We start from the raw sequence: 12,658 nt of genomic DNA, 5'->3' as shown, positions 1-12,658 counted from the left end.
ATAAAATGTATTATTATTATTATTATTATTATTAAACGAGCGCCAGGTGGATTGTTTATGAAGTTAACGAGCTCTGGCCTGAGGATCAGTGGTTACCACGGCAACTTGAGGTGGTTGCCAATGACGATCTGGGCCCCCCAGGCTGAGGCAGACAGAAACGTCAAGAAAAAGGGCGATTTTCTGCCTCTGCACTGGTCTTGCAAAAGGCTTACTGTGACAAAATGGTAACTCCTATCAGAACAAAACACAGATCAACAGTGCTGTAAGGACTTCCTGAAAAATTTGGTACGATTTGGTGTTTCTACAGTAAATATTTTGGAGACACTGGAAATTTTAAAACATCGGTCCATTCTGCTTCTCTCAGAAAATCTTTGTATTGGAGTCAATGAGGAGCAGAGACAGACGCGGCCACACTTAGGGGCTGATTCTGTAAATTCTGTAAGTCTCTCTGATATTTTGAGCACATGGTGAGAGACAGAACAAGTTTGTCTTACAAATGTGGAAAAAATCATGTGTGTAGAGTGTAAATTGTGTCCAGGGGGAATGTGGAAAGAGAGGAATTCAGGGATTTTTCTGGCATCTCTCCCACTTAAACCGATGATGTCACGCACTCTGACATGAACATTCCGTGCAATACACAACCATTATAATCTCATAACTTCTCCAAAAACGATCACGGTCATTGATCAGGGATCAAAAACTATATGTGACCCGCTCTGGCGAAATGAGTCGGAAGTCGCAACGTTCTATTTTTAGATAATCAGCTGATAACGTGGGAAAATCAATAAAAACTCAAAAAAAATTTTTTTTGCTAATTTCAAAGAAATGACATTCAAAAACAATCTCCCAAAGTTTCATAGTCCAGATAATTGAGGAAAGGCACGAAAATGACGATTAAAGTTGACTTACAACTTTTAACCCTCTAGAGATGAGCACAACATTAGGCTGAATAACTTCTGAACCTGATAGGGACGAGCTGTAAACTGCATCTGAATCGTGAGATTCTCCGCTTTCCGAGGGTCCTTGAATGGTGCATTTATGACAACAAGGGTAGCCACGTGAAATCACGTAGTACGGGACCAGATGCTCAGCTGAGCGGTAGCAGTGATGCTAAACCAAGCGTAGCATCGATGCTAAACCAAACGTAGTAGCATGCTAACGCTTGCAGATGTTTTACTAAACATGAAATATCTTCTGAACCGTTTATGATAGAAACAAGATGTAAACAGCATCTGAAAAGTTACATTCTGCTTTCCGAGGGTCATTGAATGGTGCCTCTACAAGTGTAATCACATGGTACAGAACAGACGCCAGATTCACGGAAGGCTTTAAACCAGAGACGTTCTAAATTGTTTGAACGCATTTTTCTCAGGTTTTCAATCAAAAGCAGAGAGTGGAAGACCATCATTAAAATCGCCATATTTTAAAAACTATCCAATGTATGACTTTGACTAGGGTATCATTTTATAGCAATTTTGAAATTTGGGTCACTGCGACTCATTTTGCTGGATCAGGTCACATATGACCTATCAAAACATGGAATAATACGCCAATACACAAGACTTGTGTCTACTGTTTAAAGTTCAAATGAAGTCTCTAGGCCTGAGCAGTAGACGTTTGAAAAACTCCAATAATTGTTCTTTTTCGGTCATTTTTTTCCGCCTGTCCCATTGACTTCAATGCAAAATTTTGCGCAGTTTTTCGTAAAATTCGTAAACGGTTGAGAAAAGTAAAAGCACACTGATCCCGATCAAACCGCACGTTTTGATATATAATTTACTAGTAGTGAACCGAAAATCGTCCGGAACCGGAAGAAAGAAAATAAGTAGGAAAAAATCCACACAATAACAGTAGTGCCCGGTGCGATGGCCCGTGGCCTTAATAATAAATAAAATAAATTTGATTTGTAACGCACTTAACATTATAACAAAAATCTCAAAGTGACATATTGGGGGATTTTATGATTCTTTGCCATACGTTTCTTACAGCTCCTTTAAATCACTGACTTGTAACTAGTTCCAGGGAGAATGGAGGCTCTCTGTCTTCCACTTCGCGTCTCTTGGCTGAAAACCAACCTTGTAAGATCAGAGCCTCCGACCCGGTGTCCCAGCTCTCGTCTCTGCGGCACCACCACACAAATGTAACAACTCCTAATTTCTTAACATTGACCTTTTCTAAACCACTTAATCTTGAAGAAAAACAGGTAAATTAGTAATCATATTTTACAACTTTTCAAAGATACATAATGTTGGGATGCCACCAAGTTTTATTGTCTGTCTTTTATGTATTTCTAGTCCCTATGGACCTCTGATTGTGTCCTTAATAAAGTCTTATTATTATTATTATTATTATTATTATTATTATTATTACTGAAAATGATTTGAATAGCATTGATGATGACTGTATTTACTGGACACAGGATTTAACAGTTGTGGAATATTTTCTGTAACTGCAGTCAGCCCTGTGAATAGATGACAGCATTACTTTGTAGCTCTGCTTTCTAAATCAGTAAAAGTGTGTGTGTGTGTGTGTGTGTGTGTGTGTGTGTGTGTGTGTGTGTGTGTGTGTGTGTGTGTGAGGGAGTGAGTGACATTTCATTTTCTTGTTGGAATTGTTTCACTTACCAACAGCTTCAAAAGGAGTCGATGCTGCACCCTCAAATCTTTTACAGAAAACTTGTTCTCCATCGTTTTCCTTTGCAGTTTGACCCAGTCGTGTTAACAGCTCTTTACGGTCCAGATTCTCCTGCTTCAAGTACGTGTTTCTACATTTTCTGATCATATGATTTAATGGTGGATGGTTCATGTAGTTTTCACCTGAACTCTGATCTCTGGGTGTTAATATCAGTATCAGTGAATGATCAAATGATTGATCACTGAAGAGTCTCAGGACTCTGCAGAGCCTCAGTCTTTGTTCCTCAGTGAAGTTTCCAGGCTTCAGAACCAGCAGGAACACATGAGGTCCAGGATCAGAGAGTCTCACACAGTCCTTTATAAACTCTGTCAGTTTGTCTTCAGGGATGTTTGGATCCAGCAGATCTGGGGTGTTGATGACAATTATTTTCTTCTCCCCTTCTGGTCCACTGACTCTCACACGGGAGTCAGGTGGTTGGTTGAACTTGGTCTCTCCAAGTATCAAGTTCCCCACTGAACTCCTCTCAGACCAGCTGTTCCCCAGCAGAACAACCCTCAGCTCAGACACTGAGGAGACAAGAAATCAGCAACAATATGTTCAGTGTTGTGTCTATTAATGTGTTTGTTATGGCTCAGACATCATCCCCTTTATAATCATTTCATATGGTCAAAAACAAAAAAACGAATATGCAGTTTTTTAATTTTTTGCTCATCTGCAAGTCAGTCTTTAAACAGAGCTTTTCATTCAGTAAATTACAAAATGAACAGACCCCCTTCACCCAACCTGCATGTGCTTGAATATAAATTTTGCCATATTTCTTTCAGGGAGACTGCTCAAGCTAGTCCAACAGAGGGTGCATTAAAGGGATATTCGGGCGAAAGTTTAACCCATGGTCCAAGGCAACCTAACACAGAGTTAGACCCCCCCTCGAGAGATGAAGTCTGCTAACCGCTAGCTTCTCTAGTTGTAGCAACTTTAGCAATGGCCGCACCATAACAAACAGCGCAGTATATGGATCCACTATCAACCGATCAAAAGCAGTGCGAAACTAATGCGAAACTAATCCTTGGAGGAGATTGGAACTCCATTAAAGATCCACTTTTGGATTGTTTGCCACCACGTCCGGTGAGAGTTGATAAAACTGCAGAAATTGATCAATTGTGTTTTAATTTAAATTGTTTTGATATATGGAGGTATAGAAATCCTGATAAGAGTCAGTTTACATGGCAAACAAAAGACTTGAGTAAACAGTCAAGAATAGATTTTTGGTTTGGTAAATTGAATTGATATATATTTCAGTTAATCTTAATAACAATACAGATCATGATCAAAGGATTAGAACAAGTTATTGGAAATTAAATAATACTCTCTTAGAAGATAAACAATTTCTAAACTTGGCAAAGTTAACTATTAATGAAAGCTGGAGAAAGGCAAAAGCGCTGAACTCTTTTGGAGAGCAATGGGAGTTCTTAAAATATCAAATTAGAAGACTAGCATCCTACAGAGGTAAAGAAATGACAAAAAACAAACGGATAATGGAGGATAATATAATAAAAAAGATAATTATGATATATGAAAATCCAAACCCAAACGAACAAGATAAAGAAAATTTGATTACATTACAATTACAACTAGATCGGATCTATGAAGATAAAGCAAGAGGGGCCTTCGTAAGATCTAGAAGAAAATGGATGGAGGAAGGTGAAAAGAACACAAAATATTTCTTCAATCTGGGAAAAAGAAATGCAGAAACCTCCTCAATAATTAAATTAAATATCAATGGCCCGATTATAGACAATGCCATTGAAATATCTAATTTTGTTAAGAATTTTTATGAAAACTTGTAAAAGAAAAAAGTTGATTTATGTGATTTGTTTTCTTTTTTTAGTTCTATAGATGGGGATGTAAAACGAATAGATGAAGAACAGAAAAATATATGTGATCAGGACATTACTCAAGAAGAGATCAATTCATGTATTTCTAAGTTAAAAGATAATAAGTCCCCTGGGAATGATGGTTTAACGAGTGAGTTTTATAAAACTTTCAAGGAAGAGGTTTCAGAATTTTTGTTTAATGTTTATAAGGAAGCCCTGTCTATGGGGAAACTACCCCCACCCATGTCTCAAGGCCTCATTACATTACAGTAATTCCCAAACCTGGGAAAGACCCAATGAGTATTGACAATTGGAGGCCAATCACTTTAATTAATAATGATGTGAAATTTTTAACACTTATTTTTGCTCAAAGACTTAAACCTTGTCTTCAAATAATTATTGATGATTGCCAGTCTGGTTTTATGAGTGGTAGACATATAAGTAATAATGTTCGTTTAATCTTTGATTTAATTGACTACCATGAATTTATTGATGACAACAGCTTTATACTATTCATAGATTATTATAAAGCCTTTGATACCATAGAACATTCTTTTTTGTTTAACACTTTGGACTTTTTTGGTTTTGGCTCTTATTTTAAATCTGCAATTCAGACATTATATAGAAGGTGTACCAGTTCAGTGAAGCTGTTAAATGGAACCACCCGTAGCTTGAATATAGACAGAGGGGTTAAACAAGGAGACCCGATTGCACCCTTTTTATTTCAATTAATCATGCAAACAATGGCACTTCATATTAATAAAGATTATTTTAGAGGCATTCAACTTGCAGAAAGTCAATTGAAATGCTGTCAACTAGCCGATGACACTATATTTTTTTAAAGAATGAAAATGAGGTTACAAAAGCAATTGACTGTCTCGATGCATTTTCTTTGGTGTCAGGCTTGAAGGTTAATATTAATAAATGTGATCTTTTTGCTTTAAAAGACAAACCGAATAACCTGACAGAAATAGAAGGTATCTGTATTAAAGATGTTGTATCATATCTGGGTATTAAAATATGTAAGGATCAAGATAAAAGGGTTGACTTGAATTTTAATCCACTGATTGAAAAAGTTTTTTTAAAAAGTATGATATGTGGCTATTAAGAGATTTATCAATCAGTGGACGTATTCTGTTATCTAAAAGTGAAGGGTTATCCCGGCTAGTCTATACAGCTATGGTATTGGATGTTCCACCCAAAAAATTAAACAGATTGACACGAAAATTTTCAACTTTATTTGGAAAAATAAACCCCACCAATTGAAACGAACAGTACTGTGTAACCCATACTGTCAAGGGGGCTTAAATGCATTGGATTTCAACACTTCTAACACAATTTTTAAAATAAATTGGCTAAAGAGATATTTGCAAGGAGTAAGTAAATTATGGTACATTATACCAGAGCTTATTTTCAAGAAGGTCGGGGGAATTAAATTTCTTTTAAACTGTAATTATAGTGTTGACAAACTTCCTGTCAATCTGGCAAATTTTCACAAACAAGCTTTACTTTCTTGGATGTTACTTTATAAACATAACTTCTCGCCACACAAATGTCTGATTTGGAATAATCAAAATATTCAATATAAGAATAAATCTTTGTTTTTTAAGAGATGGTTTGATCAAAATATCATGTTTGTGACACAGTTGTTGAATGAAAATGGACATTTGTACAATTATACTGAGTTCTTAAATAAGTATGTATTCCCAATTACACCTAAAGAGTTTGCCATAATATTTGACGCTATACCTGCGGGACTGTTGATGTTATTAAGAGGTGATAATGGACCACAGCGAAATGTACATTTTGAAGAAAAATTTATGTTAGATGGTATTGATTTAACAGATAAAAAATGCACCAATAGACATTTGAGGAAACTTTCCCAAGAAATTAATACCCCAGCAGCTAAACTGTTGTGGAACTCAAAATTTGTGGACATAGATATAAACTGGAACTCAGTATGGACTTCACTTTGTATTGATGGATGGAAAGATGATGGCCCAGTCGGCAAACTTTTGTTGGGTGATTTGCTTTTTTATTACACCAAAAAAAAGACCCAAAATACTCACAGGTGGCAACGTAAAAAAAACCCAGCAGGAATATATACAACAAAATGGAGGCAAAAGAGATGTACTAGAATCAGGCAGCAAATCTGTATGCTCCTCAGCCGAACACCCCTTCAAGTGAGCTGAGCTCTCTTTAAATACCCCCTTGGCCCCTCCCCCGGGCAAACCAATTACCAAAACACAGGGGTTAAGAAACATAAACTGGGAAAAATACACAAAACTTACCGAACCCCTTTAAATCTAACCCCAGTACTGTGGCACTAACAACCCCTCATATGGCTGCGCCACTTTTCCCCCCAGAACACATAAATTAACAATACTTTATAACAATTCACCACATATGGGTTAGTCCGTGGTCACCTGACCCAAGGTAGCGCGCCACAGTGCGCTACTTATTACGTGGACCGGAACTGCCTCGGTTCGGGCAGTGAACCCGAGTCAGACCTCCGCAGCAACAGCAGGTGAGCGTGTGTGTAGGTGTGCGTATGTATGTGTCACGTAGGCGCCGAGTGTGCACCCTCGACGACCCACAGTGGGGAGAACAGAGTTCAGGGCACGGGAAAAGTTTATGCCACCGCTGGACCGCGAGATGCGGCCGGCGGGGAACAGTTTATAAGGAGCTTGGCTCCGCCGGAACAATGAGGGCGCAGCGCGCGCCCCCGACACCGGCACTCTCTGGGAAAGAGAGCGCGCCGGTCAGGGAATGACGGGGCGTTCAAAGGCGCTCCGTCACATTATCCCCCTCCTCCCCGAGGTTGACGATGTGCGGCAACCTGGAGAGATAATCTGCCACAACGTTGGTCTTGCCAGCTCGATGTCGGATCTGGAACTGGAATGGCTGGAGAGAGAGGTACCAGCGGGTGAGACGACTGTTGTGGTCTTTCATGGAGTTAATCCAGGTCAGAGCCCTGTGATCAGTCTCTAAGTCAAACTCCCTCCCCAGCAGGTAGTACCTCAAACTCTCCAGGGCCCATTTGATGGCCAGGCCCTCCTTCTCCACAGTAGAGTACCTGGTCTCCCGTGGCAGCAGCTTCCGGCTCAGGTACAGCACCGGTCGCTCGTCACCCGGCTCACCTTGGGCCAGGACTGCCCCCAGTCCCACCGCTGAGGCATCGGTCTGAACCAGGAACCGCTGGCTGAAGTCCGGGCTCCTCAGAACTGGCGAAGAGCACAAACAGGCCTTGAGAGCTTGGAACGCTGCCTCGCAGTCCTCGTTCCAGATGACCGGGTTCCTCTGGTCCTTCGCCGTCAGTGCTGTCAGAGGTGCTGCGATGGTGGCGAACTGTGGGACGAACCTCCTGTACCAGCCGGCCAAGCCCAAGAAGGACCTCACCTCCTTCTTCGTGCGAGGGCGTGGGCAGCTACGGACGGCCTCGACCTTGTCCACCTGTGGTCGGACCTCCCCTCGTCCAAGCCGGTACCCTAAGTACTTCGCCTCCTCCCTGGCCCATTGACACTTGGCTGGATTCAGCGTCAGGCCTGCCTGCTGGATCTGGCCCAGGACCCGCTCCAGATCACGCAGGTGCTGCTCCCAGGTGGCACTGAAAATGACCACGTCATCGAGGTAGGCAGCACTGCAGTCCTCACACCCCCGCAGGACACGGTCCATCAGCCTCTGGAAAGTGGCCGGTGCTCCATGTAGGCCGAAGGGCATCACCGTGAACTGGAAGAGGCCGGCAGGTGTCTGGAACGCTGTGCAGGGACGACTGGACGCTTCCAGGGGTACCTGCCAGTACCCTTTACAGAGGTCCAGGGTGGTGATGAACCTAGCCCGACCAATCCTCTCCAGCAGGTCGTCGATCCGGGGCATCGGGTAGGCGTCAAACTCTGACATGGCGTTGACCTTCCGGAAGTCGATGCAGATGCGCAGGGAACCGTCCCTCTTCCCCACAATGACCACCGGGCTACACCACCCAGACTGCGACGGTTCGATCACCCCCAAGCGCTGCATCTCCTCCACCTCCTTCTGAAGTTTGGCCACAAGATGCTGGGGCACCCGGTAGGCCCTCTGACGAACCGGCCCCTTGTCTTTCAGCCGGACCACATGCTCCACGAGGGCAGTCTTCCCCGGGTTGGCCGCGAAGAGCTTGGCGACCCCCTGGAACACCTGGCACAGCTGGCTGGACTTGGTGGCAGAGAGGTGCCCGAGAGCAGGCTCCGCAGACTGGCGGAGGTCGGCAAGGGTAGACTCCTCCTCCCCCTCGCTGTCCACTGCCGTCACCAGCAGGGACGCCACAGGAACCCGAACCGGAGCCTCCTTCCACTCCTTCAGCAGGTTGACGTGGTAAACCTGCTTCGCCCTTTTCTTGTCCGGGTGGTGGATCTCGTACGTCACCGGGCCCATCTTCCTGAGGACGGTGTACGGGCCCTGCCATTTGGCCAGCAGCTTGCTGTTGGAGGATGGCAGGAGGAGTAGGACCTTCTGGCCGGGCTGGAACTCCCTGTGCCTGGCCTGTCGGTCGTACCACGCCTTCTGGGTCTGCTGGGCTTCACGAAGGTTGACCTCTGCCTCTTCTCTGTACGCCGCCAACCGGTCCCTCATCTCCAGCACGAACTGGACCACACCCTGGTCGCTGGTGCCAGTTGTGGGAGCCTCCCAGGTCTTCCGCAGCAGATCCAATGGCCCCTGTACCTCCCAGCCATACAGGAGCTCAAACGGGGAAAACCCTGTGGACGCTTGGGGAACCTCCCGGTAGGCGAAAAGCAGGTAGGGCAGCCACTGGTCCCAGTCTCTCCCGGTGTCGTCCACAAACTTCTGCAGCATCTTCTTCAGGGTCTGATTGAAGCGCTCGACCAGGCCGTCCGTCTGAGGATGGTACGGGGTGGTCTTGATCGCCGAAATCCCCAGCTGCCGGTGGAAGAGCTGCAGGAGTCTGGAGGTGAAGTTGGTCCCCTGGTCTGTGATGATCTCGTCCGGTACACCAACCCTGGAAAACAACTGGACAAGACAACGCAGAACAGCAGGAGCAGTGACCGTGCGCAGGGGAAAAGCCTCCGGGAACCGTGTGGCGTAGTCACAGAGCACCAGGATGTACTGGTGCCCCCCACTGCTCTTCACCAATGGGCCCACAATGTCCATGGCCACACGCCTAAACGGAGTGGAGATCACGGGCAGGGGTTGTAGGTAGGCTCGGTCGGACTGGCGGACATAGCAAGTTTTCTGACAGGTGGGACAGGTTTTGCAGAAGGTTTGCACATCAACATACATGGAAGGCCAATAGAACCTGGAGAATATGCGCAAATATGTTTTGTTGCGGCCAAGATGACCTGCCCAAGGCAAGGTGTGTGCCAGGTGCATTATCATCGGCCGACATGACACAGGAACCACAAGGCGTTTGACACCATCCGCCACTGCATACAAAACATCACTGTCAACAACAAAACATTCTTTCTCCCCTTTTGACATATCCAGCCCCCCAACCACCTTGGCGAACAAGGGCTTCAGAGTCCCATCCCCCTTTTGCAGGGCCCCAATGTCCTCTGGCACCTCCCATATGCCCTTTGCACAGTCCGGCTCCCGGGACTTCAGCCCCTTTTCAAACCGCCGCTGGCGGCGAGACTTCCTGGGCCCCTTCACGGCCCCCTCAAACAAACTGCTGTCCAGGGTTGAGAATAGTTCTGGATCGGGCCCCTTTTCCGGCCCTGGGTCGGCCGTCACCCCCGCCCTGGCCTGGGCGCGGGTGATCACATGACCGGACAAGCCCTTCCCCAGGTCACTGTCTTTGGGGCCGGCCTCCAGCAGCACGTCCAGCAGCACAGGTAAGTCCCACCCCAGGATAGCAGCCACGGGTAACCTTTCCACTACCCCAACAGTCAGCAGGTACGGTTGCTCATCCACCACCACCGTCACCTCAGCTGTGGGGTAGGAATGGCTGTCCCCGTGCACACACAAAATGTCTTCCCTCCTGCTATAATCCACCATGCCCGTTGGCACCAACTCCCTTCGGACCAGCGTCAGGAAGCTCCCCGAGTCAACCAGAGCAGTCACAGCTTCACCATTAATGGTAACATCCTTAAAGCGCTGTTGCCCTCCCCCAGTACTTGCAACCTCAACCCGAGGAGTGTAACATGCCCCGCTAAGCTTAGCTTTTCTGATGGGGCACAACGAAGCCTTGTGCCCTGCTTGCTGGCAGTAAAAACAGATGAACTCCTTACCGGGGCTGCGCTGGCGAGGTGCAGGCCGGGCGTCTCCAGGCAGATGCTGGCTGGCTCTGGCTGCTGGTCTGGGCTGCGACGGCACCTGACGACTGGGACCACCGTGGTAGGCAGACGGGCCTCCCCTCCGTGCGTTGAGGTACTGCAGTGCGAGCTTGCCTGCAGCTAGCCCGTCCGTCGGCTCGTGCACCGATCTGCTCCTTGGTATGCTGCTCTGGCCGAATCCACCGACGGTAGAGACCCTTTAAGCGGTGGTAAGTCTCTGTTGGGTTCTCTCCCGGTGGAATTGCCATGGCCCGGAACTGCTGGCGATACGTCTCCGGTGAGACGTCAAACTTGGTCAGGAGTGCCGCCTTCAGGTCCGGGTACGAATGAGCCCTCTCCTCGTCCATAGCGGTGTATGCCTCTAGCGCCTTCCCAGTGAGTAGCGGCACCAGGCGACATGCCCACTCACCATCTGGCCAACCCCACGTTCTGGCAATCCGCTCGAAGCGAAGCAGGTAATTTTCAATGTCCTCCCCAGCCAGGTACTGGGGAATCTTGGGGTCGCCACAGGGTCTGCCCTCCGGCCTCGGAGGTTCTGACCCACTGCTCACCCCAAACCTTGGCGCCCTTAAGGGTGAACTGCGGCGCGGTGCGGCGGGTGTCGGTAAGTCCATTCTCAGGCTCATCAGCGACCTCTCAGATGGTGACAGGGACCCGATCTCTGGGATAGGTGCAGGAACAGGTGCTACCGGCCTCGGCCCTGCTACTGCCTGACCCAGTTGCGGGGCTGGCCACGAAGCCCGGAGTCCCCGGAGCTCTGCCAGAAACCCCTCCTCTCTTCTCTGCTGTCCCTCCAGGAAGGTCCTCATGACCGCCACCAGCTCCTCTCCTGGACTTGGAGCTCCAGGGCCGGCCTGCAGGACTGGAGCCGCTGCACCCCCTTCGTCCTCCTCGGCTGTGGACCAGGCTCCCTCCTCGCCATCTTCGTCCTGTACTGGTTCCTCCTTTTGTGAGCGCAACCCGGTACGTCTTCCTGTGTACCGGAGGCGCCCTCGTCGACTGGCCATCCCACTTCTGACACCAAATGTCGGGGTTCGGTACTTTGTATTGATGGATGGAAAGATGATGGCCCAGTCGGCAAACTTTTGTTGGGTGATTTGCTTTTTTATTACACCAAAAAAAAGACCCAAAATACTCACAGGTGGCAACGTAAAACAAAAAACCCAGCAGGAATATATACAACAAAATGGAGGCAAAAGAGATGTACTAGAATCAGGCAGCAAATCTGTATGCTCCTCAGCCGAACACCCCTTCAAGTGAGCTGAGCTCTCTTTAAATACCCCCTTGGCCCCTCCCCCGGGCAAACCAATTACCAAAACACAGGGGTTAAGAAACATAAACTGGGAAAAATACACAAAACTTACCGAACCCCTTTAAATCTAACCCCAGTACTGTGGCACTAACAACCCCTCATATGGCTGCGCCACTTTTCCCCCCAGAACACATAAATTAACAATACTTTATAACAATTCACCACATATGGGTTAGTCCGTGGTCACCTGACCCAAGGTAGCGCGCCACAGTGCGCTACTTATTACGTGGACCGGAACTGCCTCGGTTCGGCCAGTGAACCCGAGTCAGACCTCCGCAGCAACAGCAGGTGAGCGTGTGTGTAGGTGTGCGTATGTATGTGTCACGTAGGCGCCGAGTGTGCACCCTCGACGACCCACAGTGGGGAGAACAGAGTTCAGGGCACGGGAAAAGTTTATGCCACCGCTGGACCGCGAGATGCGGCCGGCGGGGAACAGTTTATAAGGAGCTTGGCTCCGCCGGAACAATGAGGGCGCAGCGCGCGCCCCCGACACCGGCACTCTCTGGGAAAGAGAGCGCGCCGGTCAGGGAATGACGGGGCGTTCAAAGGCGCTCCGTCACATTTAGCGTTTC

General features: G+C 47.0%; 1 protein-coding gene across 1 annotated transcript in view; it reads right to left on the bottom strand.

Moving 5' to 3' along the window:
• The window catches only part of LOC146980781 (uncharacterized), a 35,226-nt gene that overhangs the window by 13,606 nt on the left and 8,962 nt on the right, over positions 1–12,658 (bottom strand). The window contains exon 3 of the mRNA XM_085788005.1: positions 2,625–3,200. Within this exon, the coding sequence (XP_085644131.1) occupies positions 2,625–3,200 (576 nt within the window). The remainder of the gene's footprint in view (positions 1–2,624; positions 3,201–12,658) is intronic.

The sequence above is a fragment of the Trachurus japonicus genome, chromosome 9 (assembly GCF_045865225.1).
Source record: "Trachurus japonicus isolate A0001 chromosome 9, Traja_1.0".
In the NCBI taxonomy this organism is placed as follows: Eukaryota; Metazoa; Chordata; class Actinopteri; order Carangiformes; family Carangidae; genus Trachurus; species Trachurus japonicus.
Note: the sequence above shows the minus strand (reverse complement) of the source record. Positions and strands in the feature narration are given on the sequence as shown.